Source organism: Fomitiporia mediterranea (genome assembly GCF_000271605.1).
Source record: "Fomitiporia mediterranea MF3/22 unplaced genomic scaffold FOMMEscaffold_8, whole genome shotgun sequence".
Taxonomy (NCBI): domain Eukaryota; kingdom Fungi; phylum Basidiomycota; class Agaricomycetes; order Hymenochaetales; family Hymenochaetaceae; genus Fomitiporia; species Fomitiporia mediterranea.
In genome coordinates this window covers 470,050-487,950 of record NW_006760393.1, presented here as the reverse complement: position 1 = coordinate 487,950, position 17,901 = coordinate 470,050, and the positions used below count along the sequence as shown (strand labels likewise).

At 46.1% G+C, this 17,901-nt stretch overlaps 6 protein-coding genes across 6 annotated transcripts; 3 read left to right on the top strand and 3 right to left on the bottom strand.

The window, feature by feature from the left end:
* Positions 1-949: 949 nt before the first annotated feature.
* On the top strand, positions 950-3,346 carry FOMMEDRAFT_157919 (peptidase M24; the record flags this gene model as incomplete). Its single annotated transcript, XM_007268027.1, has 14 exons — positions 950-1,109; positions 1,165-1,296; positions 1,350-1,356; positions 1,406-1,479; positions 1,537-1,955; positions 2,009-2,124; positions 2,178-2,267; positions 2,324-2,343; positions 2,394-2,639; positions 2,705-2,741; positions 2,799-2,833; positions 2,922-2,986; positions 3,046-3,105; positions 3,293-3,346. 14 exons carry the CDS (start codon positions 950-952, stop codon positions 3,344-3,346), a joined length of 1,515 nt encoding a protein of 504 aa, XP_007268089.1.
* Positions 3,347-3,629: 283 nt separating this feature from the next.
* Positions 3,630-5,391, bottom strand: FOMMEDRAFT_88919 (amino acid transporter; the record flags this gene model as incomplete). Its single annotated transcript, XM_007268026.1, has 7 exons — positions 3,630-3,770; positions 3,840-4,247; positions 4,304-4,514; positions 4,567-4,638; positions 4,686-4,731; positions 4,791-5,079; positions 5,140-5,391. 7 exons carry the CDS (start codon positions 5,389-5,391, stop codon positions 3,630-3,632), a joined length of 1,419 nt encoding a protein of 472 aa, XP_007268088.1.
* An 869-nt stretch (positions 5,392-6,260) lies between these two features.
* On the top strand, positions 6,261-8,344 carry FOMMEDRAFT_141615 (Aldo/keto reductase). The gene is made up of 13 exons (XM_007268025.1): positions 6,261-6,499; positions 6,557-6,661; positions 6,723-6,830; positions 6,887-6,940; positions 7,004-7,050; positions 7,113-7,202; positions 7,257-7,292; positions 7,346-7,435; positions 7,495-7,562; positions 7,622-7,727; positions 7,790-7,964; positions 8,029-8,059; positions 8,119-8,344. The coding sequence occupies exons 1-13, from the start codon at positions 6,461-6,463 to the stop codon at positions 8,190-8,192; spliced, it is 1,023 nt and encodes a 340-aa protein (XP_007268087.1). The 5' UTR covers positions 6,261-6,460; the 3' UTR covers positions 8,193-8,344.
* Positions 8,345-8,493: 149 nt separating this feature from the next.
* On the bottom strand, positions 8,494-12,784 carry FOMMEDRAFT_21315 (uncharacterized protein). The gene is made up of 13 exons (XM_007268024.1): positions 11,893-12,784; positions 11,374-11,839; positions 10,958-11,322; positions 10,797-10,907; positions 10,607-10,735; positions 10,475-10,555; positions 9,939-10,415; positions 9,460-9,886; positions 9,154-9,406; positions 9,055-9,088; positions 8,855-9,001; positions 8,720-8,779; positions 8,494-8,651 (listed from the first exon to the last, which is right to left on the bottom strand). Exons 1-13 carry the CDS (start codon positions 12,739-12,741, stop codon positions 8,634-8,636), a joined length of 3,417 nt encoding a protein of 1,138 aa, XP_007268086.1. The 5' UTR covers positions 12,742-12,784; the 3' UTR covers positions 8,494-8,633.
* A 168-nt stretch (positions 12,785-12,952) lies between these two features.
* Positions 12,953-14,808, top strand: FOMMEDRAFT_90072 (FAD/NAD-binding domain-containing protein; the record flags this gene model as incomplete). The annotated part of the gene is made up of 5 exons (XM_007268023.1): positions 12,953-13,020; positions 13,083-13,642; positions 13,698-13,821; positions 13,878-14,359; positions 14,411-14,808. The coding sequence occupies 5 exons, from the start codon at positions 12,953-12,955 to the stop codon at positions 14,806-14,808; spliced, it is 1,632 nt and encodes a 543-aa protein (XP_007268085.1).
* Positions 14,809-15,331: 523 nt separating this feature from the next.
* FOMMEDRAFT_89286 (uncharacterized protein) lies at positions 15,332-17,820 on the bottom strand (the record flags this gene model as incomplete). Its single annotated transcript, XM_007268022.1, has 5 exons — positions 15,332-15,622; positions 15,726-15,827; positions 15,919-16,559; positions 16,610-17,548; positions 17,607-17,820. 5 exons carry the CDS (start codon positions 17,818-17,820, stop codon positions 15,332-15,334), a joined length of 2,187 nt encoding a protein of 728 aa, XP_007268084.1.
* Positions 17,821-17,901: the final 81 nt, after the last annotated feature.

Below are 17,901 nucleotides of genomic sequence, written 5' to 3'. Positions count from 1 at the left end.
CACGATCGTCACCAAAGCATAGCACAATAGTCACATGGTCACGTGTGACATAACGTCACAGAGGTGCCAGACAAATAAAATAAAATAAAATGTAAAAGACTTTTAGAAAGATTAGTTATTAATTAATAAAACTTTAGTACTAACACTTTGTTTATTTTTAGTCTGACTCCTTAGAGTCATAGAATGTAACTTTGTCTAAAAGTTAGTTTAGTATTTAAATTTAAAAATAAAAAGGTTTTCTTTACTTTCTAATTAAACAATTAATTAAAATAATTTACAATAATTGAGACAATTAGTTTATACTTACTTTGGAATTTTCTGTTAAGAATGTACTTTTATTAAATGTAGAATTAATTTCTTCTCTATAAAATAAATATTTAAATATTTAAATATAATTTGAAAAATAAAGTAAACATACTTTATAATCCATCCACTTAAACCTAATTTTATAGAATATTTAATAAGTTTTGAGGTAGAAAGAGGTTTAAATAAGTTTTCTTCTTGAGAATGTTTTAATTCAGTATTATTAAAATTTAGAACTGTTTTGAAAAAGTTATTATGTTGAGGTAAAGAAGTCATTATTTGTTAAGTTGTTGAGAAGGATGGTTGCTTAATAAAAGTAAGAGGGAGTTAGTAGAATTATAAGAATGTTGTATCCTACTTAAATAAATTTATTTTAAGCTAGAAGAGACATGAAAAGAAAATTAATTTTAATGAAAAGCTTCTGTTGACTCAGGTTTACATACTTCTCAAGCTAGAAGTAAGGAGACTAGTATTACTAACTTAATAATTAAGCCTATTCAGTTGGAATAATGTTTTTGTAATTTTAATGAATGTTTTAAAGAATATGGAAATACTGAGAAACTGTACAAAGCAATTTGAGGTCACATGATTGTTCCGCCAGCACAAAGGGAAAGTCTTGTGTGCAAGCACTTTTCTTTCGTTACTTATGTCTGTCCTGCTCAAGCGAGCGGGGTTTACTTCTATTTCTCGTCCACTACTCGAAAGTACAATCAGAAGGAGAGGCTATGCATCCCAGCTAAACACTCCGAGCTTCACGAAGCCATCGCCTTTCGGCCAGCCATACTATCTTTCACATCCGAATCTTGGTCGGAAACAGTTCATTTGCCAAAGGAATTCCTGCTAACAGATTGTTCTAGATAGTTAAGAAAAATGAAGTGACCCCCGGTTTCACGTTGGCTGAGTATAGGTCGCGGAGAGCGCGGCTTATGGAGAAGCTGCCGGAATCGAGCATGGTAGTTGCTGTTGCGGCGAACGTACAATACATGAGTGGAGGTGAGAGTTAATGCAGAACTCGCTTTATTTCTTTTGCTGACTTGTACATTTAGAAATTTTGTGAGCTGCCTTCAATATTCTTTCCGGCACTCACTAAGGCTTTGACAAGCTACAAATTTCGTCAGGCATCCAATTTATGGTATCTGACCGGATTCCAGGAGCCTGAGTCCGCAGTGATTCTCGGTACGCGAATCTTCTGTTCCTCTCTTCTTATCTAGGCTAATAGTCATAACGTCGAAGAAAACACTTCGTCAGGATGCAAGATGACGCTCTTTTGTCGAGGAAAGGATCCTGCGAAGGAAAAGTGGGAAGGCTCGCGAACTGACTTCGATATGGTTGCGAAAATCTTCGGCGCAGACGACGTTCTGTCTATTGATGACTTCCCTTCATACCTGAAGTCCATGTCTTCGTGCTACCCTTACGTATACGCCGACAGCGCCAACTCCTCGAAGCGAGGGCGCCAACAGAAGTCTATTCTAAACTATCTATCTTCGCCTAGTGGATCGCGGAACGAGTATGACGGTATAATCAACGCGTTATCAAGTTCGAAGCGTAAGAACTTGGCGGAAGGGCTTGGAAAGATGCGTGCTATCAAGAGCGAAGCAGAGCAGCGCGTCATGAAGGAGGCCGCCCAGATTAGTGGGAGGGCGCATGCCAAGGTGACTACTCTCGTGTATGTAGACGAAGAAATATTGAAGCATCGCGCTGCTAGACTATGCGCTTCACTAAACCTGGAATGTCAGAGGCTGCTCTTGCAGCGCATTTTGAGTATATTTGTGCGCTAAACGGCGCGCAGCGACCTGCGTACGTACCCGTAGTCGCATCCGGGTAAGTACTGTAGTTTTTGTTTTTCGCAATGATAAATTGACGATTGCGAGCAGAGCAAACGCGTTGATCATTCATTACACCGCAAATGACCAAATTGTTCGCGATGGCGAGATGGTCCTCATAGACGCTGGTGGTGAATACAAGTACGCCTCCTCGCTTTCAGAACTAAGTACATTCTGCATACTAACAGTGTTCTTAGTGGTTATGCATCCGACATTAGTTCGCCTTTTTCACTTTCGTTTTGGAAGCTACGTCTGAATACTGTTTAGCGCGAACGTATCCTGCGAACGGAAGCTTCACCGAACCGCAGCGCGACCTGTACGCCGCAGTCCTCTCTGCACAGAAGGCTCTAGTTTTGCAGTGTACCGAAGCCGCAGACGTTAGCCTCGACGCATTACATCGACTATCGTGTACACTCCTTCGGACTGAGCTCAACCAAATTGGGTTCCGCTTATCCGTGGGTGACCTCGAGCGTGTGTTATATCCTCATTATTTGAGTCACCCCATTGGCATCGGTGCGTTTAATGTGTTCCGTCGTTGTGTACCGTGACAGTCTTACAGTGTAACAAATAATACATAGATTTACATGAATCGAAATATTTTGACCGTAACGCTCCGTGAGGTCCTAGTTTTCGTCACCTGTGGCACTGTGAGATTAACGAATTGACGATTAGCCTTGTATCCGGGATGGTTGTGACTATTGAGCCAGGTCAGTCTATCTCATCATCTCTACACATTTTCTTCTCTACAGAGTTCATAACGCCTATTGTCCGTGTTTCTGCCTACAATTTCATCAGGAATATATGTCCCGCCTTCTCCGCTCTTCCCTAAACACTTCCATGACATCGGGATTCGAATAGAGGTCGGTCTTTTGTTTTGGTCTAGTCCAGAAGATGGCCAAAGGGCTGACTGATTGTGCAGGACGAAGTACTCGTGGGGAAAGAACATCCAGTAGTTCTAAGTGTTGCGGCCCCGAAGGAGGTACGTACGACCTCTCCGTCTATTTCGTCCGTTCATCATTGTGGATACTTATTCAATCTCTCTTACTCATATTCTATCGCATTGCATCGCGTCCCATACCGACTCAATGTTCGATTTCGCATGGGACTTCTAATTTATAAATGACTCACGCTGACCCGTAAATTGGGATTCTTGATGTGAATATCAGATTGTCGATGTAGAAGGAGCTTGTCAGGGGTTAATCGGTCTAGAGCCTTATTGATATAGACTTTCACTTTTGACACTTGGAGTTTCGTTACTTCCGAGCCAGAACAACGTATATTTCATCTAATAGCACCGTATTTTACCCATATCAAGTGCGTGCAGATGAATCAAGAAGAAAAATATAGTAAAAGGGAATAAACACTGTTTCGGTATTTGAAATTCGTAAACTCCGGACTCCGGACTTTGGTCAATGCGCAACTCGGCTGGCACTGAACTTCCCGCATACGCCTATTAACGCCTTCTCTTCATTTAGGGCCTTCTGGTCAAAGGTCTTCTGGACCCTAGTCAGCAATTTGATCGCTATCACCGTCTGCGGTGTGCAGCGCCTGGAGTATCTTCTCGCGTGGAAGCCACTTGTCTTCTGGTGTGAGGATGTAGCTCAGAATCCCGAAGATTGTAGCAGCGCCGAAGATCACGCAAGCCTAATAGAAAAAAGACCTCAATAAGACACTTCACGAGAAGTGCTGCGAAGAGGGAACAAAGAAACGTACGAAATTGAACGTCTGGGCGTCAACTGGGAAGAAGAACGGCGAAATCATGACTGAGAAAACGAGTGCGTTGAATAGCGCTGTGGCGAGGTAGAAGGGTTTCCTGAAGCGACCGAGGTAGTAGTAAGACGCTTTGAAGTGGTTTGACGTCATTGTGAGACGGAGAAGACCGATTAGACCGTATGCTGCGATCGTGGGGATGCCACCGGCGGAGACGAGAGATGTGAATGCGACTTGGCTGGGGAGGATCGTGCATAGGAGGGCAGCGCCGAAGACGAACATGACTGTGACTGCGTTGCGAGGTTGCCCTTCGGAAGTAACTTGACTGATCCAGCCTGAGAAGGGGAGAACACCGTCTCGTGCTACGGCGAAGATGAGACGAGATGCAGCAACGACTGCAATGCTTGTATTCTGATTAAACGGCATAGTCTGAGCAGCGTTGGCAGTGCTAAAATATTGAGACAAACCATGATGAGACCAATCGCCGCAATGACTGTCATAACCACAGCGCCTCCCTTGCCGAGAGCCATAGCATAAATCTGTACGAATGGCTGCGGAGCTTCCAAGGCAAACAATGTATCCAGGTCTGGCGTGCAAAACAGGAATAAAATCACTGTGATGAAGCCGCAAATTCCAGTTGCCACTGCGCTGCTGAAAATACCACGAGCTGCAACAACTCTGCGAATCAAGTCAGAAAATATAATACTCAGATAACACTTCGGAGACGTACTTGGCATTCTTTGTCTCTTCCGCAATATGGCCAGACGCGTCAAAACCCGTCAGTGTTCCAGCAGTAAATAAACTGGAGAAAGCTTAGATTTGGTCTATCATAAGATATTCTGCACTCACAATGACAAGATCCAATTCCATCCTGCAGGAGCACCAGTTCCGTTATCTAAATAAAAATCCTAAGTGAGCGACAAGAAAAGATTGGGGAATTCATTCAAAGCATACAGGTTGTCGTGAAAGCTTCTTTCGCGGTCCGGAAACCATATGTATTCGAGACTCCAATGGGTAACCAGATGAGGCAGAGGAAGAAATCTAACATCATAATACCGACGGAAATCTTGAAGACGGCGGAGTACAATCTCGGCGGCAAATAATTGATTGCGATAGAAAGAACCAATAGCACCTCAGAGAGAGCCCAAATGAATGCGCGCCATTTAATGTTGTCATTGAAGGTCCCGCCGGGGAAATCTACTTCGTATACCGCGAACAAGGAAACTATGTAGTTGGCTGTTGTCTGTACGTACAATACCTCATTATTTAGCGAGTTAGTGCAATGTGGATTGAAATCATGTACCTGACAATTTCCGGCGGAGAACGTCATCCATGCCGTACAAGACCACCAGGCTACGATGAAGCCGAAGAACCGTGCATACTTCGGACCAGCGCTCTCAGCAGCCCAGATGTAGATAGAACCGCTAAGGGGCAAGGCAGAGCAGATCTCCGCTAGGACGGCCGCAGTGATCCACATGAAGACAATCGTGATGATATAGGAAGACCTGACATATCTTAAAAAGCCTTCTTGTGCCGTACCTTGATAGCAACACATACCAAATAGCGGCAGGACCACCAGCAAGCAAACCCAAGAAGAAGGCAGAACTACATATTTAATAAGTAGTGCGCATATAGTCAGGTTGGAAATTTCGCGCATACCGGACACCACCAATAAAATTCAACGCGCAGAAACTTGCGGCGAAGCTCTCGATTTGATGCCATGTACGATGCAATTGCTAGAAATCAATCAATCAAAGTAAAAATAAATTGATAGGGGATAACTGACCTGCTTGTAACCGAGTTTTTGCTAATTTTATAGGGAAGAAAAGTACAGTCAGTAATGCTAGAAGTGCCCCCTAAAGAGGGGGTTAGTAAGTCGACGACACTGGGGGCTTCCCTACGCAGGTCTGAGCACTGATCAGGTTCTAGCGGTATAATCTCAACCCAGTGCAAGGAACTGCTGTGCTCACAAAGCCAGATGTGCTACATACATCCAGCAGGGGAAAACAAGAAGCAGTGCCATTACAACCGGATACCCGCAGCCATAAAGCCAGTGTAGCCACTAAAAATCGGACGTTACCAGTTCGATTTAACAGCCTTCAGTAAACCCATCCCTGCATGAAGTCCGCCCGGCAGAGTCCGTCCCAGTCATGTTCTTTACCAATTGCAGCTCGTCAGAGTCGATTGACGACGCATTTTCAGCGTCTGACTTCGAAATTTGAGAACGAGTGTCCGACATCGTTGAAAGATGATGGAGGCAAGAGATAGTCAGAACGACAGATAAAGCTTGGAGTCAAATTTCCAAAAACCGTGCGAAATTTTATTTGTATTCGGTCAGGCACAGTTTATTTCGGATTACCATTCCGAATTGCCGTGAACAAAGCTCAACTGCAAACTTGCATGACTTCAGACTAACGGTGTAGAGCGGACGTGCTGACTCAAAATTACCATAGCGTACCAAGTTCACACATAGAGTCGTGCCGGAGACCTTCGTCATGGCATGCCGATTTTATCAAAGACGCCGACAATGATTGCGTCTGTGAAATTATAAATAGAGACTGAACGGTGCAATAGCACCCACAGTCTGCAGCTCCTTCACCTCACGTCTATAATCACAGTTCAAGATGACTACCAAGCAGAAGAGTGCGTTGAACATTGTCATGGTCAGTTCTCATGCTCTATTTTGCTTAGCTAGATGCTGATTTAATTTCTTTGTGAAGGGGGCCATGACTTTTGGCGAGGCTGGGAAAGAGCAGGCCCGGGTACACGATCTAAAAGACGTCGAGGCAATATTAGACGTCTTCCAAAAGCATGGCCACTATGAGGTTATTTCCGCTATGTAGCATTTAGAGAAATTTGTAAGCTCAACATTTATTGTCCACTTAGGTTGATACTGCTCGATTTTATGGTGGCGGAACAAGTGAGGAATACCTTGGCAAGATCAATTGGCAGAATCGTGGACTCGTAATGGATACAAAACTTTACCCAACAACGGTGCGTGTCATTGAAGATAATCCGTTGGCCTCCTCTATATAAACTCGCATTGTTAGTCGTATACGGGTCCTCCGCGAGACGACATGGTACTTATTTCGCACAGACCTGAGGTAAGGATGAGGTATTTGACAAAGTGTTAAACCTTTGACTGACTAGGACGTTATTAATTGCAGGATCTACGGAAGTATCTCCAAATCCAGCTCAAGGCACTGAATACAGAGTAACTTCCTTATACCCCTTCAACTACGAGTCCATTTCATTGACGATGGTTGTCTATTGTAGCAAGATTGACATGTGGTATCTGCATGCACCGGACAGAACGACTCCTTATGACGTGACCTTGAAGGCTGTAGATGAGCTGTACAGAGAAGGGTGAACCTTCAAGCACAACCTCCGCAACGATTTATTGACTGTAGATGAATATAGGCATTTTAAACGCTTTGGGATCAGTAATTATACCTCGTGAGTTATTTTCTTCGCTGTGAGGAGCTAATTTGATAAAGGGTTGCGATTAGCTGGGAAGTCGCCGAAATTGTGACTATATGCAGAGAAAGGGGATATATTCAGCCGACCGCCTACCAAGGCTTATACAATGCAATCCATCGGTCAGTATTTTCCTAAGATAATGGTTGTGTTCAATCTGACATCACGTTTATTATTGTAGTGGTGCAGAGCCCGAATTGTTTCCTTGTCTGAGAAAGTTTGGTATAAGCTTCTATGAGTTCAACCCTCGTGAGTCCGGATCTATATTCACAGGTCCTAACAAATGCTGAAACACTCCATTGAATAAGTTGGCGGAGGATTCTTCACGGGACGTTACATGAAGCCCGATGATGCAGTTGAAGACGGAGCACGGTTTGATCCCAGCAAGATGCAAGGACAGGGATACAGGAAAAGGTACTCATACAACAAAACTTCCCTCTTTCAACTTCGAATTGGACTGAAATATGTTGTCGAAGGTACTGGAATGAACCACACTTCAAGGCACTTGAAATCATCAAGAACGCGTCTGATAAAGCAGGGTTGACGATGGCCGAAGTCGCGCTTCGCTGGGTATCACATCATAGTCTCATGAAGAGGGAGCATGGAGATGCGATCTTGATTGGGGCTTCGAGTCTTAAGCATATTGAGCAGGTACGTAAAAACTTTTCAATCCAAGTCAAGCTCATTCATGTCAATATACGTTCTGCGCTTCTAGAATCTTATTGACCTTGAGAAGGGGCCTCTTCGTAAGTTTATGTACTCTGGGTTGCGCGAGAACTTTCATCAAGTGATTCGTCTTTTGTAGCCAATGAGGTGGTCAAGGCGCTTGACGAAGCGTGGATGCTTGTCAAACCATATGCTTCAAATTACTTCCACTAATCAGTATTTTCTGTCTTGCCGCAATGAAGAAAGGAAGAAAGTATAGGATAGTAGACAAATATGAGAATTATGAGCATATTTGCTCAATTTATGTATTCTTTAAGTCATTTGTATGACTAACGAAACGAATACATTGGTACGGAATAATCATGGACTTATCAATTTAGAAGCCTTGTGAGAGATGCCTTTCAGACATTGGCTTGTTCTGTAAGTTTCTCCAGCATTCTGTCCGCGGAATACGGAGCCCTCAGACAACCGATAATTTTCGGCTTAGGAAACAGCCACAAATCCAAGTGCGAATGCGAGGTATGCAAAGAGTGAATTGATACAGAGTGCAAAGCATTGTACATTGCAGTAAGACAACAACAAACAGATGGTAGACAGGCAGGCAGATTGAAACCTTGATACACGGCGTGCACAGGATGTGGGAATTCCGATCCTTTATGGTATACCAAGTCTCTGCAAAGGCAGAAGTGAATCAGATGTAATTCTCTCAAGTGTACTAGTACTGGGAATAGACGACTTACTGGCTTCAAACCTTTGATAAGGAGCCATTCTTCAGTCGTAACGTCAGTTTTGAATGTTGACTGTACAAGGACGTCAGTAACCAGCTCAGCAAAGCGAGAACAGACGAGTGAAAACAGAATGAAGGTTCGATGTACCTTAAGAACGTCTATGCTTGCACGGGTAATGTGACTAATGATTTCGTCCTTCTCGTCAAAGTGTCGACCGAACATTTTGGCGGATTGGTATACTGCGTGCTCGATCTTCACTGCGACACCTCCACCAGCCTGCGACTTCTTGACGACCTATCGCCTCTCGTTAGTAATGAGTCTGAATAAAGTAGGAGAGTAATGCTTACATCCATGGCCTTGTGGTTAATCTCCAAGGAAGTACTGAAAGAAGAATTACGAAAAAGTTAGTTTCTATCGTCCCAGATGAAAGTGAAGATGGTACAGACATCTTTCCCAGGTCTATTATTTCTTTCTTCTGAGTTTCCGGATCTAATTTAACGACACATAACGGTGTCCCAACCCTTAGCGAACCGTCTAGAATGTCGACACCAAGAATGATTGGATCACGCTTGGCGAAGCACGCAATAGTCTTCAGCCTGCATGGCCAAACAGCTTGAGGAGCTGCGTCTCGGCGTTTCGCTTCCGTGATCTCCGCGTTGTAAGCAGTGAATGCATCGAAGAGGTGATAGATGATATCCGCTGTTAACTAGATTAGACTCGACAGTATAAATGAGAAAGTGGGATCAGTGTACCTTTGAATAACTTGATGCCAAGTTCCTCAGCTAACCTATCCGCATCCTTGTCGACAGGTACATCAAAGCAAAGGATACAAGCCAGTTCTTTCGCTTTCTCAAGAACCGTCGCACATCGCATCACGTCCCTCTTGTGTACCGGACCGATGTTGATTCCGGATACTGGAATCTTGCTAACCTTGAGGAAGTCCAACAGTGCCTCAAGCGAACCGAGGGTACTCGCTTGAACACAAACGCCCCTTCCAGATTTATCAACGGAGTTGAGAAGCGTGGTGAGGTCGCCCATGACTTCCTCTTTGAGATCTTCCTCGTCATCATCCGGGCCGACAACTAGTAAACGAGAACCAGCAACAGCTCCGTCCAGATCAGGAGCTGCGATCTTGACACCAAGTGCTGCCTTGACCTCTTTATGATGTACGTATTGTGACTATAGGTGCGAGTTAGGTTTGCATGTCAACGCGGAAGAACAGTAGGTTTACCTTGATCCGCAGTTCGCGTAGTGGTTGTGGCGTTAGCAGAGCTCGTATTTGTGTTACGATAGGACCATTAAGACCACAAACAACTATCTTATCCCCTTCATGTAAAATACCATTTGACAAGACAACATCAATCGTCGTTCCCAGCCCCTCGATGACCTTGACTTCGAGAACGGTACACTCCAGCTCCGACAGGTACATTAACCGGTCACTCATGCGCTGTTGCGTCAGATTAACGAGCAGCATAATCATATCGGGGACGCCCTCTCCTGTAACAGCAGAAGTAGGGACTAGTGACACGTTCCGTGCGAAGTTCTTGTTTTCGTAGTATAACACGGAGTTAAGACCCTGTTCAGCGAAGGCCAGGATCGTCTTTTGCACGCGATCAGCGAATTCTCGTTGAACCGCAGGCTTCTGCTTCGCTAATGAGTCACGGAAGGCATTGTCTGGTGTCGCTTGCCAACCATACAGTCGGTCAATCTATCCATAAATCCACAATCAGCTGGATTCAATCGTTCCTAAGCAAATCTGGATCATACCTTATTCAAAGCCACAATGAAAGGAGTCTTTCTATCCCTTAGTAATCGCAGAGATTCCAGAGTTTGTTGTTCAAGACCGTGCTATCGATAAAATAAGTACCGAAGTTCTGCTTAAAACGTGGCACGGCGCACCATGATATCGACAACCAGAATAGCGATGTTACACAACGAGCTGCCACGGGAACGCAAATTCGTGAAAGATTCGTGTCCGGGAGTATCGATAACGAGTAAACCGGGGATTTTGTATTCTTGGCTTCCATCCTGGAGAGTACCATAATTAGTGAGTTTCTCCATGAATGCCGTGCAAAAGTGATGGGCATACCTTGTTAATGACAGTTGTCTTCGTCTTAATGGCATCGACAGGGAAATAGGTAGCACCAATCTGCTGAGTGATACCACCTGCTTCGCCTTCTTGTACATTGGTTTGACGGATCTGAGGAAAAGTTAGAGACTTCACGTTTCACAGAGTTTATAATGCCATACCTTGTCGAGCAATTTGGTCTTGCCGGTATCGACATGACCAAGAATACAACAGATGGGACTTCGCAGATTGTCCTTGCTCTGTGCCGCTAAGGCCGCTTCATGCGCCTTGGCTTTTCTCTCGACGGCTTCGGCCTTCTTCTGCATGGCAAGACGCTGAGTTCTCGTCATGCCTTCCTCCTCGCTAGACTCATCTTCAGAATCTTCGCTAGAATCTTCCTCCGAGGATTCTTCCTCAGATTCGGATTCTGATTCCTCTGGCGACTTTTGCGGTGCAGGCTTCTGTGCTGAAGCCGAGGGCATGGTCGTCTTTGCTGATGCAACATTTTTGGGAGTAGGTTCTTTAGAGGGAGGAGCACTACCGTTCGCTGAAAGTGATTCAGTATAGAGAAAAGTATAATAAGAAGGAAATCATTCACCTTTAGCTGCAGGCTTCGCGGTTGTTTTTGACGGTTTGGTTTTCTCTTCATCCGAACTGCTAGCGTCCCAATCACTCTTGACATCATCGGCGGCAGCATCAGGAGTTTCCGGCTTCTCTTGTTCACTCTCTGCATCCCAATCGTCCTTTGCATCGACTGTCGGCGACGCAGCGGCTGAAGCGGGTTCAGGAGCTGGAAGCTCCTCAGTTGTAACTGCGGGAGACTGAACTTCTGGCGTAAGAGCTTGAGTTGACGACTTATCATCATCGTCCTTCTTCGCGGTCGGTTTCTTCTTCTTGTTCCCGTATACAACTTTCTTGAGCCTGTCTGTTTCGCCACCTTGAAGACCTTCGACTTGTACACCCGATGCGAGGAGAGCTTGTTTACGCAGCTCGGCTCGTCGTTGCTCCTCCTTTTGTTTTGGTGTGAGGTATCGGCCCTCCTTCTTCGCAAGCTCCCTCTTTTCCTATGAAACAGTAAGTATTGAATGGACGAATATCTGATGCATGAACTATCCACCTTTTCTCGGGCCTTCTTCCTCAACTTCTCCTCTTCTTTCCGCCTTTCCTCTTCCTCCCGTCTTTTCTCTTCCTCCTCTATTCTCCTCCTTTCTTCCTCTTCTATCCTCTTGGCTTCTTCTTCCAGGCGTTTCATCTCCTCCATCCTTGCTTTCAACGCACCGAGCCCTCCAGTCTTCTTCTTTGGAGCTGCCGCTGCCAGTTCATCGTCCTTCTTCGCCTTCTTTTTCTTCTTCTTTTTCTTGTCGGATTTGCCACCAGCAGCTTCGGCTTCGCTTTCCTCATCGTCCTCCGCCCTTGCGGGTGCTGCAGCTTCGGCTGATTCGGGTTGCTTCTCCTCTACCTTCGCCTCCTCGACTGGAGGCGGCTGTTCTTCTTTCTTTGCGGCGCCCGCCTTTTTCTTCTTTTTCTTCTTCTTGTCTTGTTTGCCTCCCGCAGCGGCAGCGCCGTCGCTTTCCTCGTCATCATCAGCTTTAGCAGGTGGTGCAGCGCCGTTCTCCTCAGGTTCCTTGACCTCCACTGGCGCTGGCTCGATGTCCTTCTGGGGACCACCCTTCTTCTTCTTGTTTTTCTTCTTTTTGCCATAGTCATCGTCGAATTCATCCTCCACCATCGCTACTGCAACTTCGGCCGACTTGGCCTCAACTACATTGTCTTCCGCAGGTTCTCCGCTGTTGACGTCGTTGACCTCTTCGACCTCCTCGACCTCCTCGACCTCCTCGACCTCCTCGACCTCCTCGACCTCCTCGACCTCCTCGACCTCCTCGACCTCCTCGACCTCCTCGACCTCCTCGACCTCGTCGTCAGCTACTTTATTCTTCTTGTCTTTCTTCTTGTCCTTCTTCGCCATATCTAGAGAAGCCGCGAGAGTGTGTTGAAAAGGAGAAGAGGAATAGCGATGGACGACAGATGGCAAAGTATTACTGAGCGCATACAATTTGGTATTAGTCTTAGGATCACGTGATGTGGCCTTCTCCGGTATATCAGGTCCGTATGGCTGCTGCTTGGTCTTGTTCTGCTCTTGACTTCTTACTACTTCGTACTTATACTTATACCACCGAATGGACTCTGACACGCATTTTGACGTCGCTATCCTTGGGACAGGTCTCACGGAATCACTCACCGCAGCGTACGTGTGATACTAGTGACTTTAATATAATCTTCTATTTCAGCTGACCTCCGGATGTACAGTGCACTCGCCAAAGCCGGTCTGAAAGTGGCGCATGTTGACAGTAATGAATATTACGGTGCAGATGAAGCATGTCTGAGCTGTAACGAGCTTAAGCAATGCATGGCTTCCGCGAGTACTATTGAACAGCCTCGGAATACGAGTTACTCGTCGGCGTCACTTCGTGGCGAGCTCCCTTCTCCCTCGAGAGATTACTCTATATCGCTATCACCTTCAATAATCCCCTCACTTGGACCCCTCATCTCTGCATTAATACAATCTGGAGTGGCGAGATACGGTGGTTTCAAGCTCCTTGAGTCGATATCTATGTATTCAGGAGGCGAATTTAAGAGCGTACCAGGAAGCAAAGAAGAGATATTCAAGTCTAAGGAACTATCTCTTATGGACAAACGACGTCTCATGCGCTTCCTTACGTTCGCTAGTGGAGACTTTGAAGGCTCTCCGGAATTACAGGGAAAGGAATCTATGCCGTTCTTCACATTTCTGGAGGAAGTATTCTCTCTGGGCAAGCAGCTCGCCTCATCGTTGACATATGCGCTTGCACTTTGCAAGACCGCATCTGGTATGCCATAAGTGACTAGCTCTTCGGTGGCTGTAGCTGAATAATCGGTTTCTAGATCCTACACTTCCTGCATTGCAACGAATAAAACAATATCTCCGGTCTGCTGGTCGATATGGTCCTTCTCCATTCTTGGTGGGACAATACGGAGGTCTTGGGGAGTTGGCCCAAGGATTCTGCAGGTACATGGCCTCTGATACCACTCGTAACTTTCTCGTTTGCTGACATGAGTGAACAGAGTTTGTGCCGTTTCTGGTGGAACGTACATCCTCGGACGAGAAATTTCCGTAGAGACCAAGCAGGGCTCGTCGTCAGAACCCGACGGAACGAAGAATTTCAAGCTTAGGCTATCTGAAATACCAGACGAGCTCACTGCAGACGTGATTATCTCCTCAGCACAGTTCCTACCTAAGCTCGGGATAGACAGTGAAGCCGGGAAAGGAGATGTACGGACTGTAGAGAGGCATGCATATTGCATAGCACTCGTCCACGGTTCGATAGCTAGGCCTCCTACGGCGCAGTCTACCTCATCGACAGACGAGAACACAGAAGAGCCTGTTGAGACAAAAGCGGAGGGTACAGATGATAAAGACCAAACTCGACCTGTTGATGCCGCTTTGTTGGTCTTCCTCCCAGGAGAGTTACCATCTGGTAAAGCATCAAACCCGGTGAACGTCTTGGTCAACGGAGAGGGGACGTTATCTTGTCCTCGTGGGAAGAGTATGTTTTCTCGTTTCTCGTTAGGGAATTATACTAATCATTTTTTAATAGCTATTCTATATGTCTCAACGCAGCTTCCTATTTCTTCTTCGACAAACTCAGAAGGAGAAGATTCTCCAGATCCCGAATCACTCTTATGTCCATACCTAGACGCCGTACTCTCTCACTTCCACACTCTCTCGGGTTCACAGCTCAAAGAACTATCCAGCGCGTTCTACGTCAAGTCCACTCCCTCCATCCCACCAAGTCTCCCTGCATCCTTAAAAGAACGGAAGATCGTTCTAGCTCCTCCACTACCTGATCATTTTGCAGAAGCAGGTGATGTAGCCGCTGTGAATAGCGAAGCCATTTTCCGAGACGTTTTGAAGTGTCTAGGGAGGGAGGATGCTGAGAGTGTGGATGTTTGGCCGGCTTTGGAGAGAGATGACGAGGATGAGGATATGATGTAACTTATTTGCATGTTTACACGATTTTATATTGATTTATTGTCACTTCTTTTCTCTTTCTTCCTTTCGTTTTTGTGTGATGTAGACTGTAGTGTAGTGTACTCTAAGTAAGCACGAGGGAGGAAGAATTGTTATTGATGTTGTATAACATAGTAACGTAGAGACAACACAATCTGTGTACTTCACATCACATCATATCACGTCACATCACAATCGTATCAGGAAAAAAGGAAAGACCTAGCCAAGGCGAGAGGAACTAAAGGAGGAAAGGATAAGAGTGAAGAGAGATGAGAGATGAAATGCGAGTGCATACTTAATACTAAGTCGATTGGACGTAAAATTCATTAAGGAGACACAAAGGGACAGGAAGGGAAAAGGGATAAAAAGCTAAAGTGGGTAACCTACTCAAACTACTCACAAAAACAAACTTATCTACAGGCATACTACCACACCATCACGTCCTATCCCATCTACTCTGGCCTGCTCTCACCATACCAAATCACATTAACATTATCACATACTGTATCTACGCAGTCGCCTCAACCTTCTTCTCCCCCTGCTGACTCTGACTCTGCGCCTGCTGTTGCGCCTGCTGTCTATCAGCCTGAACCTGCTGCCTCGTCAACCCAGCAGCAGCGAAACCCCTCGCAGCGAACCCACTCCCTCCGCGTCCCCTCCCTCTTCCACCGCGGAAACCACTGCCAGATGAACCGTCGCCACTTCCTCGTTGATGTTGATGTTGGTGTGCGGTGTCACGGTCGTCGGCTTGGACGACTGTGTGGACTGTTGAGTCTGAGGAGTCGTCGGATTTTAGTTTCTATCGTATTGAAAGTTGTAGAAGGAGATGAGTATGTTAGTGAGTTTTGATTTTTAAATATTTTGTTGGAGGAAAGGAGCGGAGATGGGAAGATGTAGCGTACCTCCGCGTGGTTTGCCAAACCAGCTTTCATCCCTGCCTCTGTATGGAAATCGACGAATGCCGTTCGGGTGGGCTTTCCGTAGTTTTGTGGGAAGTGGACTTTCTTGATCTATTAAAAAGAAAAAAGAAACCAAACCGTCCATCAACTTCGTGCAAGAAAAAAAAACGAAATTCTCGTAAGGGGAATTAAATACCTGAGGCTCTTCCTTCTTATCATAAAAGTACCCCCTAATCTGCTCCTCAGTATGATGCCCATCATATCTCATAAAAAGCGTCCACGGATGACGTTTTCTCGGTGTCTGAGTTCCAGGGCTATCAGCTCCGGAAGTAGGTGACATCGGGAGTGCGATGCTATCTGGTGGTCCACCGCCTGCTACAGGTGTAGCTTTACCTGATTGCGGAGCAGCGGATTGCGGCCTACTAGTAGTGTTATCGGGTGCACCGTCTTCACCGTCTTTGTTGGTCCCGTCTTTCTTGCTAAAGCTTTTTTTGTCTTTCCGAACCCATTTTTGTTTGTCGCTCTCGGCTTTGTCAGGAGTGTCGGTACCTGCGGGTGTCTTGTTTCCCCATGAGCTTTTTGGGGTTTCTTTACCTGAGGTTGCTGTTGATCCTTGTTGTTGTTGGTTTTGGTTTATTTGAGGGGGTGGGGTCGGTGCGGCGGATGGTCCGTTTGATCTCGCTGCTGCTGCTTGTGTTGGAGCGACGACTTGGGGTTTCTGACTCTGAGGCGCTGGTGTACCGGTTGAAGATGGTGCTATATTGTTTGGTAGAGTGGATGTACCGGAGTTGGGAGTTGCGTTTGTGTTCACGCTTCGGCGGTATGCGTAGTTGAATCCTATGGTATATATTAGTACAACGATACTAGTGAACCGCAGGAAAACAAACCTTGGCTCTTGATCTCAGCGCTTACTCGTCCTTCCTTGATGTCAAGTACCAATGATCCATACGCAGCATCACACAGATTCCAATTCCAGCAATTCTTCCACGCTGGTTCATCACCCGTTGCTGTGCCACCAGGACCAATATGCGGTTGCACAGCAGGCACCCTCTCAATAACACTAAGCGCCTTCTCTAAGAGTATACGCTGATTCTCATCAACGACAGCTTCTACTTGCGGCTTGACACTTTCCCAAATTTTGCTGAAGCTTTCTTTGCCATTAATAATTTTGTGGCGGAACCCTTCAAAGTCACCCTGGACGCTAAACTCGTTCCATGAGCTTGTGTAGCGGAAGTGAAGGCCTGCGGAGATGGTAAGATCCGCTTTTAGGACGAGAGAGAGCTGCGCGATGATCCCTTCACGTCCTGGGCTTGCGTGTGTGACGAGAAGACGAGTCTCAGAGGGGTCGTAAACACGTTGCGCAGTGTCGACGAGTTCACCGATTTGTAGAGCTGTAGTCCACATTGTTCCTTGTCCGCCAGCGATGGTAGCGTTACCGTCGCCGTTGTCGAACATCTTGTGAGGGACAAAGGCGCCTCCGAGTCCGAGAATTCGGAGCTTGACGCCGCCGATGTCCAAGCAGCGTGTTGTTGCTTCGTCAAGAACGTGTAGGTTTTCGATGTCGTATGTGCCTTGACGGAATTTCTCGAGTATCCTTACGTCTTCGCATGCTCCCCAGACGGTAAACACTGGCACGCTGAGTTTAATCTGGCCGGAGAGGAGCAAGGGGAATTCGGACAGAAGGGAAATCGTCATTGCTGCGCGAATTGCTTGCGGTGGCGTGTCTGGTGCGAGAAGCGAACTACGCTGAGCATTTGGGATTAATGGAGAGTATTGAGTGAGGTGCTTTAAAGTGCGGTCGTTGATGTTTTCCAAACTTGAAGATTCTTGATACAATTTGCTTGTTACAATATGAAGTCAACAAAGAAGGTGAGTGGGACAGACCGAAGAACCCAAAGTCTCCCGTGTGAATAATAGCCTTTGCATTTACTTCTCTGGCCATGTCATTGAGGCTTGACAGACGGCCGCGAACATCGGCTATGCAGAGTATTCGACCAGCAACGGTGTCAATAACTTTTGTCTGCGTGTTAATGCCTGCATGGGAGGGCATTGGCGATGCGCCAGGCCTGGTTGACGACGACAGGGAATGAGACTGCATTTTTGCCGCTGCGCTTAGACTCTCAATGTAGAACGGTGGCGACGATGAAAGGGCAGAGTCGAGTCGAGGAAAGGGCGGGCA

Coding starts and splice junctions, on each gene's coding strand:
- FOMMEDRAFT_141615 (XM_007268025.1), top strand. CDS start 6,461: ATGACTACCAAGCAGAAGAGTGCGTTGAACATTGTCATG. Junction 7,203..7,256: donor GATGAGCTGTACAGAGAAGG/GTGAACCTTCAA, acceptor AGATGAATATAG/GCATTTTAAACGCTTTGGGA. Junction 7,728..7,789: donor GGACAGGGATACAGGAAAAG/GTACTCATACAA, acceptor ATGTTGTCGAAG/GTACTGGAATGAACCACACT.
- FOMMEDRAFT_21315 (XM_007268024.1), bottom strand. CDS start 12,741: ATGGCGAAGAAGGACAAGAAGAAAGACAAGAAGAATAAAGTAGCTGAC. Junction 11,840..11,892: donor GGAAGAAGGCCCGAGAAAAG/GTGGATAGTTCA, acceptor ACTGTTTCATAG/GAAAAGAGGGAGCTTGCGAA. Junction 10,556..10,606: donor TTCTGGTTGTCGATATCATG/GTGCGCCGTGCC, acceptor TTTTATCGATAG/CACGGTCTTGAACAACAAAC.